Source organism: Acanthopagrus latus, chromosome 24 (genome assembly GCF_904848185.1).
Source record: "Acanthopagrus latus isolate v.2019 chromosome 24, fAcaLat1.1, whole genome shotgun sequence".
Taxonomy (NCBI): domain Eukaryota; kingdom Metazoa; phylum Chordata; class Actinopteri; order Spariformes; family Sparidae; genus Acanthopagrus; species Acanthopagrus latus.
The window spans coordinates 7699210-7725535 of NC_051062.1; the positions used below are offsets into that span (position 1 = coordinate 7699210).

General features: G+C 42.3%; 5 protein-coding genes across 8 annotated transcripts in view; 3 read left to right on the forward strand and 2 right to left on the reverse strand.

The window, feature by feature from the left end:
• Nucleotides 1–172: 172 nt before the first annotated feature.
• On the reverse strand, nucleotides 173–1810 carry sap18 (Sin3A-associated protein). The gene is made up of 4 exons (XM_037091237.1): nucleotides 1624–1810; nucleotides 748–857; nucleotides 493–615; nucleotides 173–401 (listed from the first exon to the last, which is right to left on the reverse strand). Exons 1-4 carry the CDS (start codon nucleotides 1693–1695, stop codon nucleotides 248–250), a joined length of 459 nt encoding a protein of 152 aa, XP_036947132.1. The 5' UTR covers nucleotides 1696–1810; the 3' UTR covers nucleotides 173–247.
• LOC119015353 (gap junction beta-6 protein-like) lies at nucleotides 864–6106 on the forward strand. Of its 4 annotated transcripts, none has more exons than XM_037091232.1 (6): nucleotides 864–1596; nucleotides 4337–4508; nucleotides 4693–4845; nucleotides 5036–5184; nucleotides 5274–5480; nucleotides 5672–6106. In XM_037091232.1, the coding sequence occupies exons 2-6, from the start codon at nucleotides 4338–4340 to the stop codon at nucleotides 5766–5768; spliced, it is 777 nt and encodes a 258-aa protein (XP_036947127.1). In that variant the 5' UTR covers nucleotides 864–1596; nucleotide 4337; the 3' UTR covers nucleotides 5769–6106. The 4 variants fall into 4 exon arrangements, with proteins under 4 accessions (XP_036947127.1, XP_036947128.1, XP_036947129.1 ...); XM_037091233.1 differs by lacking the exon at nucleotides 864–1596 and adding an exon at nucleotides 3204–3751 and having other exon boundaries at nucleotides 5274–5509; XM_037091234.1 differs by lacking the exon at nucleotides 864–1596 and adding an exon at nucleotides 3204–3751 and having other exon boundaries at nucleotides 5274–5486.
• A 1830-nt stretch (nucleotides 6107–7936) lies between these two features.
• On the forward strand, nucleotides 7937–13907 carry LOC119015349 (gap junction alpha-3 protein-like). The gene is made up of 5 exons (XM_037091225.1): nucleotides 7937–7966; nucleotides 10927–10990; nucleotides 11401–11489; nucleotides 11709–12283; nucleotides 12598–13907. The coding sequence occupies exons 3-5, from the start codon at nucleotides 11421–11423 to the stop codon at nucleotides 13400–13402; spliced, it is 1449 nt and encodes a 482-aa protein (XP_036947120.1). The 5' UTR covers nucleotides 7937–7966; nucleotides 10927–10990; nucleotides 11401–11420; the 3' UTR covers nucleotides 13403–13907.
• A 6403-nt stretch (nucleotides 13908–20310) lies between these two features.
• Nucleotides 20311–25432, reverse strand: hpxb (hemopexin b). The gene is made up of 10 exons (XM_037091781.1): nucleotides 25305–25432; nucleotides 24208–24233; nucleotides 23978–24067; nucleotides 23710–23867; nucleotides 23404–23557; nucleotides 22886–23098; nucleotides 22699–22791; nucleotides 22472–22602; nucleotides 22219–22366; nucleotides 20311–20726 (listed from the first exon to the last, which is right to left on the reverse strand). The coding sequence occupies exons 1-10, from the start codon at nucleotides 25367–25369 to the stop codon at nucleotides 20497–20499; spliced, it is 1308 nt and encodes a 435-aa protein (XP_036947676.1). The 5' UTR covers nucleotides 25370–25432; the 3' UTR covers nucleotides 20311–20496.
• Nucleotides 20741–26326, forward strand: part of LOC119015611 (helix-loop-helix protein 2-like) — a 39068-nt gene continuing 33482 nt past the window's right edge. Inside the window, exon 1 of the mRNA XM_037091782.1 lies at nucleotides 20741–21593. The gene's annotated coding sequence lies outside the window, so the exon portion shown is untranslated. The remainder of the gene's footprint in view (nucleotides 21594–26326) is intronic.

Consider the following 26326-nt stretch of genomic DNA (forward strand, 5'->3'; position numbering starts at 1 on the left):
ACAACTTCCTGCGCTTAAACATCCACAAATGTAAGATCCATGACATCTTCTCACAGTATGTGACACAGAAAAAGGCAGAAAGGCAGTAGCTTTGTTGAAAATCACAACTTTATTACATGAAACATTTTAGAAAATGAGGCAAAAACCATCCAAGACAATGCAAAGGATTTTTAAAAAAAACAACAAAAAAAACCCCTTCAGGCTGATGCGTGTCGGTTTAAGTATGCATGTCGGTATGTGTGCAAGTTCAGAAGGGCCTCATGCGGGCAAGGGGTGGGGCTCTGTTGGGTGGCGTGATAGCTATATCCAGGTAATCTCCAATCTGGAAGCGTTGAGACTGCAACGTCATGGAGTCATCCGTGCCCTTCCTGCCGGACACTGTGCTGCCAATATCCTTCAACCTGAGAGGGGCGACAGGAATGCATTTCAATATACAGTGTGCTCAAATTCACCAGTTAGCAAGTGGACTGCTCCTTCTGGAGTGATACCAACCTATACACTTTCCCTCTGGGATCAGGGTAGACGATGTTAAAACTGAAATGGGTCCCCTTTTTCCGGGCTTCTGGATAAACTTCCTTCACCAGGCTCGTCAGCTCCTTCAGAGTAGCATCCATCCTTAAAAGGAGCACACAGAATTAGACTCCTGCTCCTAACAATAATTGAACAAGGTGTCTTACAAACTCGACTGCAATCTCTGGCAAATGCTCCTTTGACCTGAGAAATACAGTAAGATGTACCTGGTCTTACCATGTGTATATCTGCAGCTCGCTGGAGGGAACGTTGCCACGGGCAAACTCATCTGGTCGGTGGTGTCTGCCGCTGTTGGTGGTGAACACTCGCAGCAGAAGGGGGCAGGTCTGGAAGAATTACACAAGAGTATTAGACAAAGTAAAGTGTGCAGAATGACTGACTGGGCAACACAAAATACAATCGCACTTGCTATTATTAACCTTAAAGGTACTGGATCTGATTTAATGGTCATGATATCACCAATGTAAACAATATCGGCGTGTGTGTAACTATCACTCTTAATTGAGTTGCTTTGTTAATGGGTCGTCCACCCGAAATGAATGGAGGCGGCCAAACTGTTAGAAACACCTGAAATACCTGACCTGTAACACTGGAATATTGAGGTTCGAAACGTAATCAAGAAGCATTTAACCGACTACTGAGCTGTCCACAGTAACTTAGATTGCTAAATTTGGTGTTGCTTGGGTTTAGATACAAGCCGAACTCACCCGAACATACTAAAATTTAGTGAAGTGACAAGATTATCCTTCTTTCTATCTTTAGCAATCTATAAGATGCTTTTATCTGTTTGTTTACGAATAAACATCAATGATTACCTATGGTGCCATTAGCTTGCACGCTAGCTCGCTGCAGAAGTTAACTTACCCAAAATAATGTCCTTTCATTTACATTAACTACTTGTGTACAGCGTCGCGCAACTTCAAAAGCTACAAGAGAAAAGCCTTTCTAACTACGTTCTCCCAGTGTTTTGGAGTTTGTCCACCACATAAATCAACCGGTCTCCTTACTGTTGAATTAGCATCTAATGCTAGCAGAACGGAGCTAGCTGACGCTCGAGCTCACAAGGTAAACAAGCTGAACGGGGCTCCTCACCTTCTCTCGGTCGATGGGCTTCTCTGGCTCCTTCTTGATTTCTTCCTGTGTAATCCGCGACTCGAGGGCCATTTTTTAAAATCACCGATATACGAACAGAGTTGAGTTTTCTTTTTCTGCCACCTTGCTTCGATATTTCTCGAGCTGCTGTGGCAACGAATGAGACCGGAGCTGTTTCCGTTTCCGGTGAAGTTTGAGCGGCTGAAATTAGCAGCCGGTGACGTCAGTGTCGCCCCCTGCTGTTTAGGAGACACGGTGCATCGTTTTAAATGCAGCACAACAATTGATTTAGATAATTACTTGTAAATAAATGACAGTGATCACTTTAACCACAGCTTTTTTTAATGTAACAAAACAGATAAATAAATAAGCCACCAAACTATAACGGATACATAAATTCACACTTTAAGTGCCTAAATGGAAAGTGATTGAAGATCAACATAGTTCCTAATTTCTAATTCATCCTTTTTTTATCCGCCCTTTAAATATGGCACACCAAGGCTTCCTCAGAAAGTACAGTGCAGAAACATCCCAGCAATGAGACGATACTGTAAAAGCGCCGAAGAAATCATGAATAGAGGGGCTGATCTGGGACCAGTCAGCCAAGTCCACCTACAGAACCGAGACCTGCTATTCAGTCACATGCTGCTCTTCCCCCTCACTCATTACAGTGCGTGTGTTGATGGTAACATGCATGTGAGTGTTGTACAGTGTGTGTCAGTACAGTGTGTGTATCCTGACACTGGCTCCCTCTGTTCTCCCGCTGGCCGGCTGATCAGGAGCTACTCTAACAATCAGCTCTATTTTACCTCTCTCTCTCTCTCTCTCTCTCTCTCTCTCTCTCTCTCTCTCTCTCTCTCTCTCTCTCTCTCTCTCTTCTTCCCTACTCATTCACTTTGTGTGACCCAGCATCCCCACCCCATCCTCACCACCACCACCACCAACTCGCATCAGAATGGACAGCTTGAAACAATCCACCAGCCTTTCCCTTTCTTTCTTTCTTTTTCTTTTTTTTTTTTGTTTCTGTTTTTTTTTTAAGCCTGGTCCTGACTGACAGATCAAACAGAGGCTCTTTGAGTCCAGTCCTGACACTGATATCCATTCATTGATATGCATCAGGAATAAGTGTCGCTGTTATTCCCCTAATGGCTCCATTAGAATCACTGACGCCCTCTCCGGGTCAACCCAGGACGTTTTCCTGCCCCTCGAGATCACTGCTGCCATTCTGTACGGTCATGTTATATGCAGAGTGTACAAACCTCAAAGAACCTCTTATACTTCATGACTTTTGTAATCAAAATGATGAGTATTATACAAGATTCTTCATTTCTGTAGTTTTCTTTTAGAAGTTTGCATTTCACTTTTGTGAGCAGTATAAACGGAGGAAGTTGGTTTTTTTGCTCCCACACTTCAACAAATAGTGTGGAAAGCTCATCGGTCACAGTCATTAGCAGCACACAGAGCTGCACTGTCCTGCTGCCAAGAGATGGCTTAGGATCTGAGAAGTCAGTCTGACTCTCTACCTGTGTCCTGTTACAGTCACAGAGGGGATCTCTCACACACACACACACACACACACACACACACACACACACACACACACACACACACACACACACACACACACACACACACACACACACACACAGTTTGTTCCTCACCTCATGGGCAGCCTGTACGAACAAATGGTGACCTGTTTTAAACTCCGCTGATTAAAGTTGCTGTGCGGAACATTTGTAAATATTCTTACCATGGAATTGATCTTGGTGCCATGGCACTCCACTGATTTTACACATGCTCGTGTGGCAGCTTCCTCCAAAATAAAACCATTTTTGTTTTATTCTGACAGTCCCCACAGGAAGCCATCTCATAATGTTCTGGTTGGCTTGACACTGGAGGGGGCACATCTTTTCCTTCATGCAAAGGCATCAGGAGCTGCAAGTTTGTTTTGATCAGGACATAAGATCCAGATCCCATTTGATTGAATTTAATTGGATTTAATTTAATTTGTGTTATAGTGCACTACAGTATATACTGATGTGACAGGGAGCTGTCGCTGTTGGTTTTCATGCTGGAAAGGATCATGTGGAATATTTTCCTGCAAACTACCTGACTCTCCAGACACAAGGTGAGAAAAGTTTTCAGCCTCCTGATTTGGAAAAAATGCAGTTCCCCACAGACTGGAAGACTTTTGGGAAATACAAATTATCATGATCATAACTTATATGTTTTTACTTTAAAGGAAGCATATTATAACTAGAAATAGCTGCTCTCAATGGATATATGCATGTAATAGATGTATCAGTACGTGTCAGTTAAATAATCGATCAGTGGTTGGATGTGAATGGGGACTGTAGTAGTGGGTTTGTACAGTGCGTTCAGTGTGTTTTTTAGTCGAGTGGGCTTCAGTTCAGTACAGTCCACAGTGGGCAGAGAGGTTCATCAGTTCACATGAATGCTGGCGCTGGGCCTTCTCCCCTCCTCCTCTCACTTTCATTCCTTTTCATCCTCTTCTTCCTTCAAACTTCTCTTTTGTTTCGCCGCCTGTCTCTCTGCTTTCATCTGCTGCCGCCGCCTTCCCTCTCGCTTTCCATCAGACGTGGGGTTCAGAGGAAGCAGAAGAACCTGGTGCAAACACACGGCTTTCATACTGCTCATCAACATCCTCTCCTGTGTGTGTGTGTGTCCCTCATGTGTGTGTGTGTGTCCTCAGGATGTCTTGGCCCGCTCTGTACACTCAGCTAGTCGGGGCAAACCGCCACTCCACCAGCTTGGGCAAAATCTGGCTCTCGGTGCTGTTTATTTTCCGGGTCATGGTGCTCGTCGTGGCCGCTGAGAGCGTGTGGGGGGACGAACAGTCTGACTTCACCTGTAACACACTGCAGGTAGGACCCCCAGCCAGGGATACATCTGTATTCATGCTTCATATATGAGATGACAACATCAAGGTGTGAGTGTGTGTGAGGACAGCAGTGCATGATGGTTACCTCACACACTGACTCCCTGAGGGTCCAGTACACTTTGGAGCAGCACCACTTGTTGTAACAATGTCCGTGTCTGCCCTTCCAGCCCGGCTGTGAAAACGTCTGCTACGATCAGTTCTTCCCCGTGTCCCACATCCGCCTCTGGTGTCTCCAGCTCGTCTTCGTCTCCACGCCGACACTGCTGGTCGCGATGTACGTGGCCTATCGTAACCATAGAGATAAGAGGAGGCTCCTACAGGTAGGTGTGTGTGTGTGTGTGTGTGTGTGTGTGCTGTTTGATTTGTCATGGCAGAAGAACCAGATGGTCTTATGTCATGTGATGTGATGTGATTCCATCCTTTGACTTGTCTTGTTTCATGTTGTCAGTCATCTTAAGTCTTGCTTTATGTCTTCATGCTTCATGTGTTTTCTGTCGTCCTGTGTGACAGGGTTCTGGCAGAGCTGGCTTCCTCGGCAGCAAAGGCCAGGAGGAAGAGCTGGAGACCCTGAAGAAGCGGAGGCTCCCAATAGCTGGTGCCCTCTGGTGGACGTACGCGTGCAGCCTGCTGTTCAGGCTGCTGTTTGAAGGCGGCTTCATGTGAGATCTGTCTACCACACTGCTGCGTGTAGTAACTATTCACACCAGGCCGCCTGTCTCCATACAGCATGTATCTGTCTCTACTCCAGGTATGCCCTCTACGTGGTATACGATGGTTTCCAGATGCCGCGGCTGGTGCAGTGTGACCAGTGGCCGTGTCCTAACCTGGTGGACTGCTTCATCTCACGGCCCACCGAGAAAACCATCTTCACCGTCTTCATGGCCACTGCCTCTTCCATCTGCATGGTCCTTAACATGGCCGAGCTCGCGTACCTTGTTGCCAAGGCTGTCACTAGGTAGAGGTATTAATCAGTCAGACTGTCAGGTGATTAATCAACTGATTAATATATTAATCATTCCAGCAATTGTTGTTTAAGCAATGTTTAAACTACTGGTTGTGTTTTCCACACGTGTTTGAGTCACACAGCTGTCCATCATCTGGATTATCAAAAATGCAGACAGTCATTAAGTCCACATTCTTTTTCAGGAGTCTCTGTGTTCAGACGGAGAGGAAAACGTGCAGGAAATCCAGCAGAGAAAGGACGCAGAACAAGACAAACCACAAACTGCTCGTCTCAGCCTGAGGGAGCAGCAGCACAGAGGACGATAAACGATGAAAAAAGATTTTCCAAAGACTTGAAACACTTTAAAAAGCTGCGCAATTACAAAGAATGTGTAAATACAACTGAACATCCTCTATGATGCCTGAGGTCTTAAAAATGTACCATACAGTGGGTGGAGAGGATGGAATCAGTGACAACAACGCAAAACTGTACAAAGTTCATGATTTTAACTTTTATATATTCTAATGTAATGACACACACACACAGAAATACTGTTTCTGTTTTTAATGGATACATTGAATAACGGCTCACTGAATACAAATGCTCTCGCCATTTCTCACTTTATGTCCACAAATAAAGTTTCATCCTACCTTAACTGTGCGTTAGTCTCATGATTTAAGTGATTAATTCTGGTACGAACGTCGCTCTGGTCTTGGACAATGAAACTGACATGCATAAGGACTATTTTTTGCATATCATCAGGAGCATCACTCAAACAAAAACAATAAAATGCAAAACCCTTTTTTTTTTTTTTCAGGACAATGTAACGTAGTGGTAGTGGGTACTGGCCTATAGGATGTGTGAAAGTACATATTTCAAATAGTCATAGTGCTTTTATACATGTCAGCTAAAAGATGAGGCTGAAGCACTGATGACACTTTTGATGATGCTTTTGTTATTTCTCACAGTATCTGTAATTTACAGATTTGCAGTGTTTGATGCTGTACTTAAAAAAATACTATAAGTTATAAGTCAAAATAGAAAAGAAAAGGAACTGGAGTGAAAAGAACAGCACATGTATTTTCATTTAGAGCAGAGGCGAACTACTGTATTGACCTCTGGTGACCTCTGCTGGTGACCAGCAGCCACTGCAGCACCCCTGACAGGTCTGTGGGCCCTCCACCCCCCCTCTGAGGGACAGACAAAACAAAGTTACAACAGAAATGTCTGATCAGGAGGTGATGTCATCCTACAACCAGCAGCCATGGTGAAATAGTTTTTGTAATTGCTTGGCCTGCTACAAAGCACCAGGCTCCCCTTCATAAATTTTAAATATGTGGAGCATCTTTGACAGTATTGCGGGTCACGCTAACTTTAATAGGCTTTTTTGTCATTTGTATTTCTTTTAAAGGAGCAATATGTCTTTGAGGAAGATATTGTTATCAGACGTGAAACTGATTTGTTTCTTTTTTATGCCTGAACAGATTAAATAAACAGACCGACCTTAAAAGACAGCACAGTTTCATGCTGTTTTGCTTTGTTTATACGTGGCGGACCCTGCCACCTTTTTACCTTCAAACAGTGTTCAGTGGCCTACATTTCCTCTGAGAACAGCTTGATTATTTAGTTATGGAAAAATATATATGTCAGCTTGTAATATTACTTTTATTAGTATTTGATTTTGTTCTCTGACAAAACATGGTGGAAATTTAATGTCAGTTTTTGTTTTATTTTTATTACTACTACCTATTTTTCACCCAATGGAGTTACAGCTGCTACTAAGATAAAAGAACAACACATATGAACACCAGCACAGCCTAATAATAAAGAAGACAGTAACAATAATGAACACAACAAACATGTTCCTACCTCTTTAATTGTTTTTAACAGTAAAGTGAACCCAGCCTGTCAGTGAAGGGGTCGCCCCCTGCCTCTGTACCACACATCCACACTCACATACGCGCGCACGCGCCTTCAGGCACGTCCCCCTCCGCCACCCCCCTCGTGCGCCCCATGCGCGGGTCACCACTGTGTGACAGTGGCGGGTGGCCTTGGCCACGCGTGACGCTGCGCTTCGCCTTGGGACAGGTTCCACACGCGCACCTCCCTCCCTCCCCTCCTCTTTTTTTTTTTTTTTTTTTTTTTAGACTAGACTAGCCTCGCGTCTTTTTTACTCTCTCTCTCTCTCTCTCTCCCTCTCTCTCTCCCTCCCTCCCTCTCTCTCTGTAATTCTCTCTCTGTGTCTCTCTCTCCCTCCCCCCCTCCTCTCCCACTAATCTCACCTATACTCCTCGCTTGGACGCCTCGAGCCCACCCGTGGGAGTTAAAAAAAAAAAAAAAGAAAGAAAGAAGAAGAAGAAGGGAGGAAGTGAGAGGAAGAAGAGGAGGAGGAAGAAGAAGAAGAAGAGGAGGAGGAAGAAGAAGAAGAAGAAGAGGAGGAGAAGGAGGAGGAGGAAGAAGAAGCTGCCGGGAGGGGAGACGTGTTTCAGAGGAGAGCGGTAAGCAGCAGGTGGATGCTGGAGTGATGGTGTTGGATGAAGTGGGAGGGAAGAGGAGGGATTATCATCCAAACACCTGCTGGATTATCAACACCTCTCGTGCTGCGTTCACTTCCCGGTGGGATAGACGGCGCACAGGAAGCTTCTAATATTTCACTTATTGAATGAAGATTAGTTTGTGATCACAGCAGAGCAAAAAGCCTACGAGTTAATCCAGTTTTCAGATTTGATCCTTTTTTTAATGATTCCACTCTTACTTTGATAATCAAAGGACACCAGACTGAGAGCTGGATAGTAAATTAGGATGTGTGACAGTGTTGATTACCCTCAGCTTGTCTCTCTCCATTGCCATCCAGCCTGCTCTCTTAAAAAAGCTGACTGATAGAGAGTACAGGAGTAACTTTTGGGGTGAATTTTTAATGTATTCAATCAAGCATCAATAGTTATGCTACATTTATGTAAAAAAGGATCAAACAATTGATTATGATTATAAAATCATTAGCATTATTTAAAAGCATATTTTAAGGCCATTTAAAATGATCATGATCATACACTCTTTTTGATTTCTACACTTCTATATTCTTTTCATTGCGTTTGGTTGTTGATTCCCATTCTGCTACCTCCATGTAACAGCTTTAAAAAAGAGGGCGGATGACATATTACCCAAAATGTCAGGTACCAGACCTCTGAGATTGGAGATGGGTGTTAATTTGCTTCATATTGTGACGCCTTTATGTCATCACCAGTCGGGAAACGCTAGTATTAAAAATGGAGTTGCAGTGCAACACCTCCATCGTACGTCTGACCTCTTGACTTGGCAGGACACAACTTCCGACTGGTTTTCTGTTTGTGGGAACACAACTGTTTGTTCTGCTGCAGAGAATGAAGTCAAAGTGTTCGTACAACGGAAGTTGCAACCAAAATGACAGTGTCTGTATTTCCTGTTGAATCTGAAGTGGTTCATCAAAGCTTGGACACTTGGTGGACGCTTTACATCAGAGTCTGACCTCTTATGTCTTTATCAATATTTTAAACGTTTTTACTCTGTTCTCTACTTTTGCACAACTACCATCTCTATTTACATTCATAACATGACATACTTTCATCCACTTTTTGATACTTTCATATATTTTCGTACATCTAAATGCACCATTTTGAACCTTCATACTTGCTTATTCACTTTTAAGTAAGCTTCTTTTGCATTTTCGGAGCCATTACAGATCTTTATGTACTTTTGTGCCAATTTATGCATCCCTAAAAAAAAGTTGTGTACTTCCTCTATATCGTTGTGCACTTGTTGACCCTGAGCTGTCATCAGTTTGTGGCATAGCTTCTTCAAGAATCAACATTACTCATGCTTGCATTCATGGAGTAAACCATCTGTTGACCAGCTCACAAAAAGTTATTCTAACATACATGTAATGTTTAACGCTTGTGCATTTAACCAAAATGGGTCTCCTCGATGTCGTGGGTAACTTTCATGTGGACATCGCCCTTGTCTGCATATCTTAAAATAGGTTTTCGGGTCGCGAGCGGCAGGCCAAGAGTTAACTGTTTGGGCTGTTTTAGCACAAAGAGCTCTGATCCATCAAAAGCACACAGCAGCCGGGACAATGTCCATCTGGCAGCTTCTCTATTGTCCGTCGTGACAGATGGTATTTCATCACGTCAACACATCATGTACATGTACACATGCCACTGTTCGATCGGTGGACGGTTACAGTAATTAGTCGACTCGTTTATTTCGGCGAGAATTCCATTCTTTTCTATGTTCAACAGAAGGGTTTGGAAACAGTCTGAATGTTTGTACGGAGTTGATGACACAGATTGTGAAGATATTAAGTTGGTTATTAATTTGGAAGTGGAAGCGAAAAACAACTTCATTATGACTTTATGGACTTAAAACGCTTTTCTGGACTGCTGAGTTACTCCTCATGAAGGTAAATCGGTTTGATACTCAAAGAAGTAAAAATAAGTCATCAGTGACTTCACATCTTTGGCTCAGACATACAGTACAGATGTATGTACAGATGTATGCTACTGTAATTTTAGGTGTGTGTGTGTTTGCATCCGTGCGTGTGTGTGTGTGTACATATCAGTCGATCCCAGGCAAACATTTGCCCTCCTCAGCATTCCTGGGATGTGATGAGTCCAGCATTCAACTGGGACGACCTGTTATCCACTCATTCACTTCCCACAGATGGCCAGCCATTGTCCGCTGGCCGGCCAGCTCTGCGGCAACACAGACACACAAATACGTGCACGTCTGCAAGCAAATGTACACGAGCATACTGTAAGAAAAACCGTGCACATACCGATTCAACGCATACGGATTTACATGAATGAATACAGTTTTATTCTAAATGTATTGCTGTGTTTGACGTCCAGTTTTGTCTTTGGATTATGCGCAAGTTTGCAGAAGAGAAGAGAATAGTAGCACATCAAGCTGGCATAATACTAACCCTAACCTGGTAGTAAAATGCTGACGGCTAAACTTTATACTTTGCTTAGCTCCCGCCAGTGACTAAAAGCCAGTCCAAGATTTGGCCTGTTGGTCAATCAGTCATTCCTTTTCTTCTTTGCTTCCACCGTCAACATCCTCTTCTGTCTCTTTGCCTACATCATGATGTCCGTACGGGATGTTGAGCCCGGTTCCGTTCCCCGCTCGAGCTCAAATGACCATCTGTGTGTGATACCTGTGATATCGCAACCATTTTAGTGCCATTTAGCTCACTGTTATGGTCCACTTGCATGTGCCTCCCATTATCATCGCCTTAAGCAGCTGTTTTAAAATAAGCTCTATAACCTGTCCAGCACCACACAGCAGACAGGCAAAGTTAGTGACTAGCTGGTGAACGTAGCGGAGCATGCAGCAGCTGTAATGTATGTGGAATGTAACTAATGTGATTTTTTTTTCCTGTGAATTTTCTGTTTGACAGTATTTTGTCTCTTTGTTCCAGATAGATTGTTTTTCTTCTGATCTCTGGTCGATGGATTTATCACTGACAATACAACAATATCTTAGTAAGTCTGCTCTCCTTTTTCCTTGTTTTGCCACTTTCTGTTGTCTCATCTGACCTTGAAAGCTGGAATAGATATTTCAACTCAGAGCCTGGTCTGTTTTCTCACTGGAGGCTGGTGAGAAAGAGTCCTCGAGAACTAACTTTGTGCAAACTAACATAACTTTTCAGGGACCTATCATCCTGAAAGTAGTGAAAGTGAAAGTAGTTCCAAATAAATGCACTTTGTTAGTCCTGTTTGCTAGCAGTTTGCGAAAAGTGTCTCAAGTAGGAACCAATGGGTAGATGTTGAAAAGTACTATGCATTCATATTTTCATGAGAACAATGTAGAAAAAAACCTAAGTTTACCTTCTTTACCCTAAAGTCCTCTCTGGTCTCTGTTGGTCACCACAGACTCTTGTTTCTCTCTCCAGGCTAGAAAATCGAGTGAAGCATGGGTGACTGGAGCTTTCTAGGGCGGCTGCTGGAGAATGCTCAAGAACACTCCACTGTGATTGGAAAGGTGACTGATCGAACTTGTAAACTCGATGAACACTTGATGCAAGAAGCAAAGCAGCTGAGACTTTGTCCAATTTGTCAGAGAGCCGAAATGTACAATGGACAATTTCTGGTTAGCTCGTATATTTCCAGCGTTGAATGTTCGAATGTCAAAAGGTAGCATGCACAAAGATCTTCCGAAACGTCAGCGTGATTGTTGACATTTTGAATCTTTCCTCCCCAGGTTTGGCTGACCGTCCTCTTCATCTTCCGCATCTTGGTGCTGGGCGCAGCGGCTGAGGAGGTCTGGGGTGACGAGCAGTCTGACTTTACGTGTAACACGCAGCAGCCCGGTTGCGAGAACGTCTGCTACGACGAGGCCTTCCCCATCTCCCACATCCGCTTCTGGGTGCTGCAGATCATCTTCGTCTCCACGCCAACCCTCATCTACCTGGGCCATGTTCTGCACATCGTCCGCATGGAGGAGAAGAGAAGGGAGAGGGAGGAGGAGCTCCGGAAGGCCGGACGGCACCAGGAGGACCACGACCCTCTGTACCACAACGGGGTCGGAGATGGAGGTGGTGGAGGAGGAGGAAGAGGTGGTGGCAAGAAGGAGAAGCCGCCTATTCGTGATGAGCACGGTAAGATCCGAATCCGAGGGGCTTTGTTGAGGACCTACATCTTCAACATCATCTTCAAGACTCTGTTTGAGGTGGGCTTCATCCTGGGACAGTACTTCCTCTATGGTTTCCACCTGAGGCCGCTCTATAAGTGTGGCCGCTGGCCCTGCCCCAACACTGTGGACTGCTTCATCTCCAGGTTAGAGAGGTTGTTTCTTTCTCTGTGTTCATAATAGACTCTTATTTTGTCTGAGCGTTCATTTGCAATACAAAATTGAGTTTTCACTCTACTGAGGGTTTTAAACACGTTCGTTTGTGACTCCAACTAGATGTCCTGCAGCATATTTAATTGTCTAACAAGTATCTTAAAAACAAGCCCCCACCAACATAGCTCCTGTCGCTATTTTGATGCAGGGTTGCTTCAAGGGCCTCGCCTTGAAGGGTCAAATCAAACAAATTTTCTTCTCCTTTACTTTGTGTACTAAATCTGTCTTTGTTCCTCTGTTGCTACAGGCCCACCGAGAAGACAATCTTCATCATCTTCATGCTGGTGGTTGCTTGCGTCTCCCTGCTCCTCAACCTGCTGGAGATCTACCACCTGGGCTGGAAGAAAGTCAAGCAGGGGGTCACCAATGAGTTCGTACCCGACACTGAGTCGCTGCTGCTGGGCGGAGACGAGCGTGGAGACGCAGAGACGATTCCTGAGCAGACCTCTCCGTTAGTGCTCGACTGTTTGCCGACGTACGCCAGCATAAAGGTAGTGGGGGCCGGGGTGTTGGAGGGAGAGGCCTACAGTCCAGCTGAGGCCTCCCCTACAGTGATGTCATCACCCGCCCGATTCAAGATGGATGGCTCAGCGTTCCAGCCCGATGACTTCCTGATGGAGACCCCGCCCGCTTCTTTTTATCGCAACGGCGAGAAAGTGAGTGTCGGGAGCAACGGGCAGCTGTCAGCGATGGAGCAAAACTGGAGCAACATGGCGCTGGAGCGCCACAATCTGGATGGGAAAAACTCCTCCCTCCCGCCTCCTCTCCCCTCTCCTCCCACCTCCGCCTCCTCCACTCCTCAGGAGGAGACAAACCCACCGCTTCCTGAGGGGGAGCAGCACTCCACGTTTCCTACGCTTCCTCGTCACACCCCTCTTTACCCCCAAACGCTGGAGGACGCGCCGCTGGACCAGGAAAGCCCCATGGTCCCACACGACGACTTCACCGTGGTCACCAGGGCGGAGATGCATCAGCCTCCACCGGACATCCGGAAGCCAAGTCGGGCCAGCAAGAGCGGCGTCCGAGCTCGCCCCGATGACCTGGCAGTGTAGCTAAAACACACACACACTCGCACAATTACACGACCACGCATACATGCTGTGTACACATAGAAAAAAACCTACATAAGCATTTTCTTCACATATGAACAACAGCAGAAAACCACACACGAGCACACCCTCCGGCAGAAGATGTTCCTGTTAGCGCATACAGCACGTTTAGCTGGAGTCGGCTGCTTATTTTAATCTCAGAATCATGAAGGGACGTGGAAGGAGTTTGGCCAGATTACAGTGATGGCGCTGCGTTGATGCCCTCTCTACACACTGATAACAGTGTAAGACATCGGCTCATTGGGGCTCTGCTGAACTCTGGAGTCAGTGGACGCACACACAGGGGATCAGTTCACCAAGATTTAGAAGCATCGTGCTTATAATCAACAGAATAAGAGTTGACACGAAGGGCGATAGCAATACTTTGCACACGTAAATGTAAATAATAATTTAGTTCGTCGGGTGTGTGCAGGGGAAGAAGGAAGTCAATTCAAGCCTAAAAGATAAAGGAAAACAGTGAATACAATAATACAATTTGATTGTGACGTTTCTTCGATTAGCTGTGTGGCAAACATGGCTGCCACTCACTGTTTCCGGCCGAACTCTCACTTTTCTTTAGGGGGAAGTTGGACTGTGGAGGTTTAGAGGCCCACGTGATGAGCAGCACATACACACTTACATGCACATATTTACACACATCTACAGTACATATTCTATATAGCCAGCGCAGACACAAATAAGGAAGGTTATAGTGATGATGATGATGATGATGCTGATGATGATGCTGATGATGATGATGATGATGATTGGACTAACTAATGAGTTTGGGAGCGTAGAGGCAGCAATACTATATTCTTTTATTTTCATCTTTCTTTTCATTCTTTGCTGGGACACATCGGAGGAGAGGTTTGCACTTTTTGTTTCTTTTTTTTTTTCATTTTTATTTAAATTTTTTTCTCGTGACGTGATGATGGAGCTGAACAAGTCCGCGTGTGTCGTGTCGAAATCTGTCCGTCTGCGTGTACTGCTCTCACCCGGCCTGTAGTTTCAATGAAGAGGGGGATGCACTGACGTTAGGACAGAGCGGACGACTAGAGGAGAGTGATGAAGCAGTCCCACCCTGAGACGTAGTCCTTGGGCTTCACAGGCTGTGTGTGTGTGTGTGTGTGTGTGTGTGTAGGATCCTTAATCTTGTTTCGGTGTTTACAAAAATGACATCTCTGCAGTTACATCAGGGTAAACTATATAAAGTATATAAATATGTAAATATATCATGATTACTAGCATTGATAGGCACAACAGGATGTTATACAGAACTACCTACATTTAAGACAAAAGTTCGTTTCTGGTCAAGCTGCAAGTTTTTCGCGACTTTTACCTTAAAAAAAAATTCAAGTGCTTTAGCGTTTCTCTGACATTGGCCTCACAGGTCACTTTATGCAAAAAAAATCCAATGTTAGATGAGGAGGCTATTTAAAAAAAAACTATACACGATCAAGGTGCTTAAACAACATTAAGAGTTTCTCACTGAGCAGTTTTAAGCTTTGCAGCTTGAACAGAGCGTAAAAATCGGTACACCTTCTTTCTGACGCTTGTGTTTGCAGTGTGTTAAAGAACTGTCGAGTTCCCCTTAGCTGTTCTGTACAGGAGGACTCTAAGTTAATTTTCTAGATAGCTGTAGATTATACAGTAGCTTTTAGATATATATATATATTTTTATTTTTTTTTTTGGAAAAAAGAAAGCAATACGATCTAAAAAAGTGATCACTTTTATTTCTCTGTCAGTTCTTAACAGACATCCCACATAGGATTGTTCAGTTTTCCTGTTCTTCTCATTAATTCCTGCCAAAAAAGAGAAAGAAAATGGCTAATATAAGTTCAGTTTTTGTTGCCTTAGAGCAACTTCCCAACAGCTTCAATTTAAGATCAAATTATTCATGTTTCCTTCAGGATTAAAACATGTACCCTCATAGCAGGTCAGCGATGTGGTTTGGGGCAACCGGTGTTGGGTTTGTACATCTTTGTGTTTCTCTCTGAGCAGAATATTAGTTGATTATTCTTTGATAAGATACTTGAAAAATACTGGATTATATCACATGTGCCTGCATTAGCATTTGAACACCACAACCCCGACATTCAAATTAAAGTCTGATTCAACAGGTTTGCATTTCGATATAAACAAAATGTTACTGTAGCTCGATAAGATGATCTTAACTCAAGGCCCACTTACTCATTTTTTTTTTACCGGAAATTTCAACCACATCTAATGGTCTTCCTTTTTTTCTCCCCCATCTATGTTCTTCTAGTTTAGTCCAGGTTGTCCGATAAAATGTTTTTACTACCAGGTAAATAACCTGTGACATTTTCAAAAAAGAAGAACTGCCGTGCTGCCAATTAATGTTTGACTGTGAAATGGTCACACACAGCACAATCACTACCCCGCAAATGCTGCTCGTCTGCATTCATGGCAGCTTGGAACTTGTTTATGAGCACAAGTCAAACATTTGGGTTTTAACAGCCACGGCCTTGCTAAGGTAGGCTAGCTCAGAATTAGCATGGAGGCCAACTTATAAATTTCATGTTTATTAGATATTATATATGTTGTTAATTATTGCAGAGTGCAACATGTAAGAATTTTAGAAAACATGAAAAGAGATAACTGAAACGAAACTGTAAACGGATGCACCTTTTGAATTGTTAAAAGAGTGGCAATACATTCATCACGCCTGCTTCCAGCCTATATGCTCGTGGAGCTAACGGTCTCCTGGCCGTAGCGTCATACCTAACAGACACAAAGGTGGTGTTGATCATTGCAGAAATATCATAGCTTGTCAATCGAATACGTAAAAAGAAGTGACTGTGCTGGCAGCAATGCATTACTGTATTATGTTTTTTACCGCTTGTTAGTTGCTATTTGTAAATCTGTAAAATTCGATCACTATGTGGTCTTCCCTTCACTTGTGCCTCGATGCTCTGCCACGTTTAAGGTCTGAACATTACATTTTGTGATCATGGTTGAACTTTCAATAAATTGGCTGTAGCTTAGTGACGTGGGAACTGAGCTCGGGTTGTGCCGGGCCTTTGGCACAAAGAGCGGTGACGTGTTTGAAAATGTATGATTTCCAACCTGTCATGAATGCAACTGCTTAACTTCTGCAAACCAAATGAAACATGAGGTAATAAGTGAGAGTTAAGATGCAGCAAAGGCACTTCAATTCTTAGCATATTATAGTGTATATTTCTTAATATACAATAATCCATAGACTTAATCTACGCTGTCTGCTGACTGTTGAATGTTTACATGCCTCCGAGCAAACTTAGGTGCCAATAAGCAACTTCAGTGCACAATGGCAGCTGAAGCGCTTGATTTTTATCTTAGAGAAGTTATTAGCTGTGATGTCTGAGATTTGCCAAAGATATTCAACAAACCAAAGACACTTGTGCCAAAGGTATAAAAATAAATGATAGATTTGTTTGGGAAATTCAACCCTGGCCCAGAAACAGACATAATGTTGAGCTTTGTCTCTAAAAGATTCTTGAAACAAGGTTCATTTTACTTATTTCTATTGCTGAACTGTTTTTCATAACCTTGTTGTTCCAAGCTGTTCTTAGTACCTTTGATATGTAGGTAAAGATTTGCACAGTTAGATAGTTATAGACCACTGTTATGAGGATATGAAGATAATATAAATAGAAAAGAAAAGGGTGTCCTTGGAGGAGTATTAACATATTTTTGTTTATTTATGGAAATAACACTTTCAAATTAGACTTGGAATGGACAAGATATGAATCTAAAGTGATTGTTTTTTTTTCTGTCCTGAATATGGATTGAGAGACTTTAGGCTACTCCAGTTTTCACACAATGGATGTGCCTCGGAAATCCCGCAATGGAAAACAGAGGTTGTGTGGTGGGGTTTTCATGGCGTCCCAGCCAGCAGGGACACAGACTCCCACGTGTAAAAAATGAAGAACAACCCCTGCTTTTACTCCCGTTGTAAAATGACTGTCTTTGAAGAGAAGTGCCTTGCGTCTGAACCTTTTGTTAAAGAACATGTTGATGTAAATGTTCATTTACCTCAGATGTTTACAGAACTGTTACTGAATAAACTTTTTGTACCATACCTGTTTTCTGTCCTGGTTAGCGTTTTCTTTGTGGATTCTTTACTTATTATCTTGTCACCAATGAACAAGCTACACCTAGTGAGACTGGTGGTTACGGTGTACAATGCATCCTCCAATAATGGCTATTTCACTGTTGATAATGTCACATTCCCATCTCCTAATGACCATTTGGAAAACACCTCCCCCCAAATAATACTTGTCCAGTCATAGTGTAACTGCAGCATCCTTCCAAAACAAGCCTGTCAAGCTTAGGATAGCTAAACGCGATGATGATGATGAATAAGCCACCAACTTTAACATGCCTGGCTAACTTCCAGACTGACAGTGGTTATATAATGTTCCTAGAGTTACAAATTATAAACACCAATCATCCAGCACATGAAAACCCCTGACAAGTGAAGAGAAGAACGATGAAAAACTCAGAGACGACCGGCTCAAACTCTGTGGACTCCCAACAGGAGGATGCGCCTTCAGTGGGTCAAAGCGTCCCTTACTTTTGCTGTGGAGCTTTATAGCATTAAATTTTGAAAATATCTCTGTCATCCAGGTGCCATTCAAATAAGTCTGGCCGACAAAAATAACTAATAGTGTACAGAAACACACGCTGGTATCTCCTGGGAATGAAGGAGCACCATCTCATCTCTTCTGTTTTGGGTCGACCTCAACCTTTGTTACGCTCTCCAACCTTAACTCAGTTATAATAGTTTGAAATAACATTTTGAACATGCTGCAGTTGGGCAAATGACAAACAAAACATCCTATTTATTGTAGCTTTTTTCTTGTCATTAACAAAGGCCCTCTTATTAATATCGCTCGATAGCTGATTGCTTGTTTGTGCGATGAAAACAGTCTGTACCGTCTGCTCTGAATGTGTGAATGTGTGTGTGTGTGTGGTGGCGTTTCTATGTGTAAATGCATGTGTGTTCCGATGTGTATGTGTGTGAGTGTGTCCTCATGGCCTCGCCCATTAAGCTGTGCTGAGGCCAGCACTTCCTTTATGCTTGTTGAAAGTCCCAGGGATTTTGGCTGAACAAAAACCTCTCCAGGGAGTGAAAGGGCCTTGAATGCCTGCTAATGCCGTCCCGACCTCTGGACTCTTGCGGGCTGCAGCGTACGTGTCCATATGGTGCAATTATAAGCGTGGACCATTTGTACTGTATATATAATGTATATTATGTTTAGGAGAGATAAAACAACCTCTTTTTAACCTCCTGGCTGTACAAGTTTGGACTTTGGGATGATGAAAATAGAAAGCTCACTTACTTCTGTTCAACTTACAATGAAACTTTACATGACAAATAAATTGAACATACAATTTCTCAAAACACACTCGCAGACATTCCTCTAAAGTCAACACTACTGCACAGCATTAACAGCCTCAATACCATATTAGCCTCATTCCTGAATGCTTATTTGAAGAAAAAAAAATAGCATTACACTGAAAGAAGCTTAAAGAAGAAAGTCCCATTCATGCTATAAAAACACGGGTGCGTTTGACTTTATTTTGCTGGCAGAGGCATCAGAAAATGTTGTTTTGTGGCTCAGCTGGACAAGTGTTTCACCCTCAGTTGTCATGTCTGCACAACTATGTCTCTTTTATGTTTTAAGCAGCACTGCTGCTCACAAGGTCGACCTTGTCATCGGGAGCGGCAAGTTGCTTCTTCACATTCCCCTCTCCAACCTCTTTCTTGCAAGAAATTAAGTTTGAGTCAGCAGGGATTTCTCTTGATTGAGGCCCCACACCTGCCAGGAGACCTTCCACTGATGCTCGCGTGTGCAGCTGCACCTCGTCGCTAATAATCATTAAAAGCACAATACAGACAGGGAACAGCAGCTCGGTTCCATTGTTCACTTGTTAGGCTGTCAGAGTTTGATTTGAACCTCTCTGTTTTTTTCTGTAAATGGACTCTGAAATTATGTCTGCTTGTTAATAAACTGTGAGAAAATATTCACCAAAAGGGTAACGCCACCAATTTTTCACATTAAAGCGGTTTTACAGGTCTTGGCGAGTATTTATACATATGTAGAAAAAAATACCATGAAGCCTTTAGTGGCTCCAGAGGAAGCTGCATGTAATGTGATAAAGTGCATTGTGGGAAATAAAAATATTATATTTGAAAAGGAAGAAGAATGCAAAATGGAATACAATGATGATATATCTGGTTCTGCTTTATTGATTTTTATCAAACAAACTGAACAAACCAACTCTCTTTGTGTTCATGACTGAATAAACTGACCTTAAAGGACAACACAGATTCAGAGAGTTGGCTGTTTTACTTTGTTTATACGTGGCGGACTCTGCCACCTTTCAAGCAGCATCCGAGTTGTGGTGAGGGTCATTTTCTGATTACATGTTCACACTAGAGCAGCACTTAAGTGAACCAGAGGGGAAATCGCTTACAAAAGAGGCATTTGGACCACTTAAGAGCCCCTCTGGTGTCCCGTCAGGGCGCAGACAACCTGCTGAAAGCAGCACTTTAACAATCTGTAAACCTTTAGGAAAAGAGTCTTAAGACATCACCAGCTGCGGGCATCCTCTTTATATCATCTGCATATTAATACATTTAATCTGACTCTGTATTATGATTATGTTAATGCTGCTGTTTCATGTTATAGTCAGCATGGTCATCTCATTAGTCCCAGTGCATCACATTCATTTGTACAGTAGGTCCCCTAGTGGCCAAACTCAGACACTACTTCTATTAAGTTCCTCTTAACTGGACTTAATCATGATACAAGTGTTTTCAAGATAGTGAGTGAATTGAATAAAACAGCTTCCACTCCAGATGTGCAGCTTTCCATTTTTATTCACAAAACAAAAGTCAGTGGGTCTCAGTTACTTAACTTGAATGATGACATTTTTTCTACACTGCTCCCCAAAACTCAGATCTTTCAGTCGTTTATTTCTGCGGTTAACTTTTCTTTATCCAGTCAGAAACACTGTGTGCATGAGTTTGAAGTCAGAGTGCCGATTCTTAATCCTCACATCCAATCAGTGCCGAGGTAACAGGTTTTGGCATTGGCTTGATCCTGCCCATAGCCAGTATCATGGCGCTCTGATAGTTGTAGTACTCTGAGCCCTTGAACAGATTGATTCCATCCGCACCGCACAGAGCGGCATCAATGGGGGAGATGGGTATAGGCACATCTTGGGTTATGACCCTGGGCGTGGCGGTCAGGTCAACATCACGCATTCTGTTTCCATCTGGAAGAAAAATGTGTGTGAAGATATGTATTAATCACAAACATACAGATTATATAGTTTTTTTTTTGTCTATTTAAATTTGAAACCTTTTCTGCCTAGCCATATTTCAATAGTTTTATTAAAGGGGTAGTTTTGGAGAAGAACTATTAATGTGGTACTAAAACACACTCAGAAATAATTATTTCATTCGTAACTGAATAAGCAAGTAGCTCTCAGAGGAAAATACTATTCCCAGAACAGTATTTGAAGCAATAAAGGTGGCAGGGTCTGCCACAATAAAACAAAATTAAACAGTGTGAAACCGTGTTGTTCCTTAGTTACTTGAGGCATAAAAAGTGAGTCAATGAAGATCTCTCTCTTCTGATTATAATTTCTTCCCTAAGACTACAGAATGCACCAAAGCTGTAGTCTGTATTTTTGGTTAGATTTGCTAAACTTGTCATCCTGACCTGACAGTAGAATAAGGTACAGGTCAGCTGTCTGTGGCTCCACCTAGTGGCTGCAATTTTATTTGCAAGAATCCACCTCTCCAGGATCAACACAACCAATCAGAGCCAAGGGGTGTGTCTGAGAAGTGTCAATCATTCTCCTCCATGCTGGCAGTGCCCCTCCCTCCTACAGGTGCAGTGTCTGCTCTCACCTGGTCAGATAAGCTCAAGCTCAAACTCAAACATGCCCCACTATTGCCCACATCAAAGAGGAGACTTAAGAAGACTGAAGAAGAAAAGCAGTGTAAAAACAAAGAACTGGACCGAGCCAGAGAGAAAACGAGAATAAATATCAGAGGATCATTCCAGAGGTGGAGGAGCTGCGGGATTTGTAAGGACTCCAGAGCGACGCAGAGTTGTCGGCTTTTCTGCTGGACAGGTAAGGACCCCTGCTTCATAGATGTTTCATTCTGTGTTTTAACCACAAGGCTATGGTGGCGATGATTACAGTAATACTCGCAATAGCACATTTGGCTGTACCATGTTGCAGTCGAGCTATGTAGCTTGTTGCTAAATCTAGCTTGTTAGCTTGTATGCTTACCTTTGTCTTTATGGCTACTGGTTAGTGAAAGTGTCTTTCAAGTGAGCGGGCAGTTATAATGTTAGTTTGTGTTCAGTACGCTCTGAGGTGGTTGAATTGGTTTAGAGAAATAATGTCACTCATGCTTCAGAAAGGCAGCGTGGCAAAAATTCTGCCCCAGGTAATGATTACCTGGTAACTCCGCCTAGTGCAATGTGATATTGTTTGTGACTCCGGATATCTGCAGTGACTTGGCATGAGGTAGTCCTCATTGTAATTTGTTGTGTTGTTGTGTTGATCAGAAATACAAGAATCAGGGCTTATTTTGTTGTTTGTTATTTTGAATGCGCTGTCCTGGTTATCTGGCATCCTCTGTTACCGTGGTTACAAGCTTTCTGTCCACTTTTCTCTCAAAACTCCCAACTGCAGCTTTAAAATTCAAAAACGTCATCAAAAAACAACAATTGAGCTTTCGTGACCTTACCTTGGATTATATGGACGATGGGTTCATTTGGACACACAAAGGCTGCGTCCACTGCTCCTTCGATGCCGAGCTCCTCCTTCAGGGTTTTAGGGTAACCCTCAATCAGGGTGTAGTGGGCGGCTCCTTTGTAGATGTAAATTTGATCACCCTGAAGGTGTTTGAGAGAACAGAAGGGGTTTGAGTTTTAACTTCAGCACAGCTCAGTGTTTCTGCGAAAGCAGGAGGGCTTCTGATTGGTTCCTTAAAGGCCCACCTTAATCAGGTAGATCTTGTTATCGTAGGAAAAGACAGCATCCACTCCTTCTGTCACCTCCCTCCACGTCCTGGTGATTTGGAAGCCGTGAAGGCCGTCACGGCGGGTGTCCAGACGCATGTAGTTGGGGCCTGAGTGGATTTATCATCATGCTTTATACATTTCACGCTCAGCAAGGTCATGACTGTTATATCTGCCAAATTTATTTATTTTTTTTTTTACTTTACCTGAAAATAAATATGTTTTGCCTGCATCATCAGTGGTGATGGCATCTAGTTTGGTCTCACTGCATTTTGGGACTTTATGACCAGCTCCATGACCTGCAGTCAGATGCAGAGGATTAATCAAAATACACCCGTCTGTACTCCCTGTACAATATATAATAAGAAATGTGTCTGCTCATGATGAACTAACCAAAGTTGGGGCATCTCATGAAATAATTGCGGGCGTCCTTTGGGTAGGTACCGTTCACCTCTCCGGATACAGGATGGAACCTGGTGAAGTTGTTTCCATGGAAACAGTAGTATTGCTCCAGCCAGCGGAAGGCGGCGGTGCAGACGGGCAGGTGTGACCACTGTTTGGTCTTCACCGCCTTTGTGCTGATATCATAAACATGAACATCATTTCCTGTGGGAGGAAAATGATTAGTTTGAGCAATGATGCTCCCTTAAAGTCAAAATTAAACACAAGTCTCCCAATATTTGATAAACTACCTATAGATATACTGTAGGCCTGCTGCAATTCAGGTTAAGTTATATTTGACTAATTAGCATAAATTTCTGTAATCTGTGAGTGAAACTTAACTTCCTCAACTAAGGGGCAGCACCACCTTAATATTTCTAAGACTTTCATTTATTTGAAACATGATTTTACAGCATAACTATAGACTTGACTCAGTGAGATGAATATTTTTACACTAAATGCCAACATACCCTTGAAGAAGAGAACTGAGTCAGTCATGCACTCTCCCTGAGGACACTCAACAGCGGCGTCCAGATGAGTGGGGACTCCTGGGAAGTCCTCCTGGATCGCTTTTGGATAGCCGTCTTCCAGAGTGTGGTTATAATAGCTGAACACCTTGTCGTCCTGGAGATTACATCAGAGACTGCTTGTTTGACCTTTTATCTCACAATTATGACTTACTTCGGGAGCGTTTTTCTCGTCAAGCTTAGTTTTCATATTACTTTATTTCTTTAACTGGTGAAAAAAGGCCTTCCATACAAATTAATGTCTCATACCAGGAAGAAATAGATGTGATCGTGGTCGTCTGGGTTGTCTTTGTTGTGCATGCGGAAGGCAGCGTCGACATGGCCGATGTGATGGATGTCGTCGAGCTCCTTGAAGGACTCGTTGGAGAGCACAGCTGGACCGGCGAAACCCTTCCACAAGTGGGCACCTGAGGGGAAAACACCAGAGTAGTGTCATTAGACTGCAATGAATATATATTGAGTTCAACAAAGAACTGCCCAACTTTATGTTCAAAACTCTGTATAGGAAGTTTCAAACCTTTAAAGAAGAAGGTGTTTCCTTTCTCGTCAGGAGTGATGGCATCAAACTCAATGCCGGCACACCGGTCCGGCAAAGAAGCATCTCCACCTTTATTTCACAGTTACAATAATAAACATCACGTGTGTTACCGTGAATGCAGTTGAAGTAATGTGAAAATGTGTGTCATTAAACTTGCACTGCTGTGAGAAATCAGGGTTATGATTCTAATATGTTTATTAAATACCCACCGTCTACTGCTGCATCTTGTGCCGGCCTGTGGATAAAAAAAAAAAAAAAAGATAATAATTTCCCTGCACTTCAGTGTAGCACCACGTTAGATTCAGTTTTTTAAAAATCCTTGAGTTATGATGACAGAGGGGTCAGCAAGTGTCAGACAACCGAGGCAATATGATGACTTTGCACCCTCTTGTATTTGCTCAATTGATCCAACTGGTGGACTTTGTTAAGAACAAACACAGTTAAGAATGACAAGGAATGATTCAGCCAAATGGGGGTAGACAAAATACCAGGAACACCTTACAGTTTCATGTAATACAAAGAAACATAAACACAAAGTTCAACCTCAAAATTATTATAGAGTTGAGTCAACAGGAAAGGTACACTGTCAATATAGTAAGTTATGGATTTCCCCTGTATTTTCAATATACCCAAATATGCCTTAAATTACAGCAAATAGGCCTAGATGTTTTTTTTCTAAATTGAAATTATTACTTAAAGTTTAATACTGTAATTGTATTTATTGGATATGATTATTGACAATGACCAGTAAAAGAAGTGTTGGTTCTGTAGTAACATTTAGAAAGATATTTACACTGATTTTTTTCTTAATTGACAGATATCATTGTATGATACAAACTAGTTATTGACTTTGTTGCTACTTATCTTATCTTATCCTATCTCACATTATCTAGTCACATTATATTAGAATAAATTATATTGCACTATACTATGTTAATATATGTCATATCGTGTTGCAGATTATTATTACTTATTTATCTATTTTTTTCTGTGTCTTTCCTCTTCCTTCTCTTTTCATACTTATACATTTTACTTTATTTACTTATTTATTTGTATTGTATCATCTATCTATGGCATATTATATGTGTATATAATACCATACAATATAATACAATATAATATAATAACATACAATTTAAAGCTAAAACTACAGGAAAAATGTCCTGAAAACCTCTTGAACCATCCACATGAAGTCAGGGGAGAAGAATCGTTGGATCAGGATATTAAAATGACAATGTCCTGAACCAAATGACCTATTTGTTAAGTGTTAATTCAACACAAGACACAGGAGTTTATTAATACTCACGCAGGTGCTCCATTAGCGAGGGTTAGTGCTAAGCACAGAAACAGAGTTTTGGTGAACAGGTCCATGCTGAAGTCCTCTGGCAGGAACGTCTGACCGGGGAGCAGAGCTGTAGCTGTGCAGGAGCTGAAGCTGTGCTTTTATACTGAAACCTCAGTGTGTGTGGGTGTGTGTGTGTGTGTGTGGACAAATTAGGAAACTGTGTGCGTATGAATGCACGTGTGTTTGCACAGGTTTCATTTGGAATCTTTGTTGTTGCAAAATAAGTCCTTGGCATGATCATTCATGCATCATAATTTACTAATTTGGTCATATCTTTATTTTCTTTTTAAATGTCAGTATAATGTACAGCTCAGCTGATGTTCTCCTGCTGGTAACGATCAATCTTTAATAACACTGTTTTAATGAAATCTTGGAGAGGAGGTAAAAAATAAAGAAGCTTCAATTTGGCTTGTAATGTGAATTTCAAATCACATTATTGATCTGTTTGGTTAACATTTCACTACTACTAACTGTTTGTCGAGTCCGGAACAGTGAGCTCCCTCTGACTTTTCTGGAAATATTTCTGGGCAAGCATGGTCACAAGAGAAAATACCAAATGTGATAGATCTGATAAATTGAAAATAAATGCACATTAGATTCAAATCAAAGTTTAATTATTTTAAATCACAGAACAGTACAAAATCTTAAAGCCCCTCATTCAGTATCATTCATGCACACTGAATAATGGTCTACCAAGATTTACTTAAGATACATTTGAGGCAATCAAAGAAAGAAACACTGGAAACACACGTGGTAAATTAAAAGCATGCATTAGTACTTTGATCTGCAACTTAGATCTTTTTATAATTATGATCTACTCATCTACTGTATTTGCCCTGAATCTACTGATTATGATAATAATGATCAAATACAGTCACCATTTTGAAATCTCATAATACATGATCTATGGAAAAAAAACAGGTAGGAGGTAGAGGCTGTATATTATACTCAAAGAAAGGATATTGCCTGCTATTACAGATTTA

What these genes read in the sequence shown, in the direction of transcription:
- sap18 (XM_037091237.1), bottom strand. Translation starts at nt 1,695, where the DNA reads ATGGCCCTCGAGTCGCGGATTACACAGGAAGAAATCAAGAAGGAGCCA. An exon ending in GAGCTGCAGATATACACATG is followed by an intron (nt 616 to 747) that starts GTAAGACCAGGT and finishes GCTCCTTTTAAG; the next exon opens with GATGGATGCTACTCTGAAGG. An exon ending in CCCAGAGGGAAAGTGTATAG is followed by an intron (nt 402 to 492) that starts GTTGGTATCACT and finishes CGCCCCTCTCAG; the next exon opens with GTTGAAGGATATTGGCAGCA.
- LOC119015353 (XM_037091232.1), top strand. Translation starts at nt 4,338, where the DNA reads ATGTCTTGGCCCGCTCTGTACACTCAGCTAGTCGGGGCAAACCGCCAC. An exon ending in ATAAGAGGAGGCTCCTACAG is followed by an intron (nt 4,846 to 5,035) that starts GTAGGTGTGTGT and finishes CCTGTGTGACAG; the next exon opens with GGTTCTGGCAGAGCTGGCTT. An exon ending in CTGTTTGAAGGCGGCTTCAT is followed by an intron (nt 5,185 to 5,273) that starts GTGAGATCTGTC and finishes TCTCTACTCCAG; the next exon opens with GTATGCCCTCTACGTGGTAT.
- LOC119015349 (XM_037091225.1), top strand. Translation starts at nt 11,421, where the DNA reads ATGGGTGACTGGAGCTTTCTAGGGCGGCTGCTGGAGAATGCTCAAGAA. An exon ending in ACTCCACTGTGATTGGAAAG is followed by an intron (nt 11,490 to 11,708) that starts GTGACTGATCGA and finishes TTTCCTCCCCAG; the next exon opens with GTTTGGCTGACCGTCCTCTT. An exon ending in GTGGACTGCTTCATCTCCAG is followed by an intron (nt 12,284 to 12,597) that starts GTTAGAGAGGTT and finishes CTGTTGCTACAG; the next exon opens with GCCCACCGAGAAGACAATCT.
- hpxb (XM_037091781.1), bottom strand. Translation starts at nt 25,369, where the DNA reads ATGGACCTGTTCACCAAAACTCTGTTTCTGTGCTTAGCACTAACCCTC. An exon ending in ACAAGATGCAGCAGTAGACG is followed by an intron (nt 24,068 to 24,207) that starts GTGGGTATTTAA and finishes TGTGAAATAAAG; the next exon opens with GTGGAGATGCTTCTTTGCCG. An exon ending in CATCGTCCATATAATCCAAG is followed by an intron (nt 20,727 to 22,218) that starts GTAAGGTCACGA and finishes TTTTTCTTCCAG; the next exon opens with ATGGAAACAGAATGCGTGAT.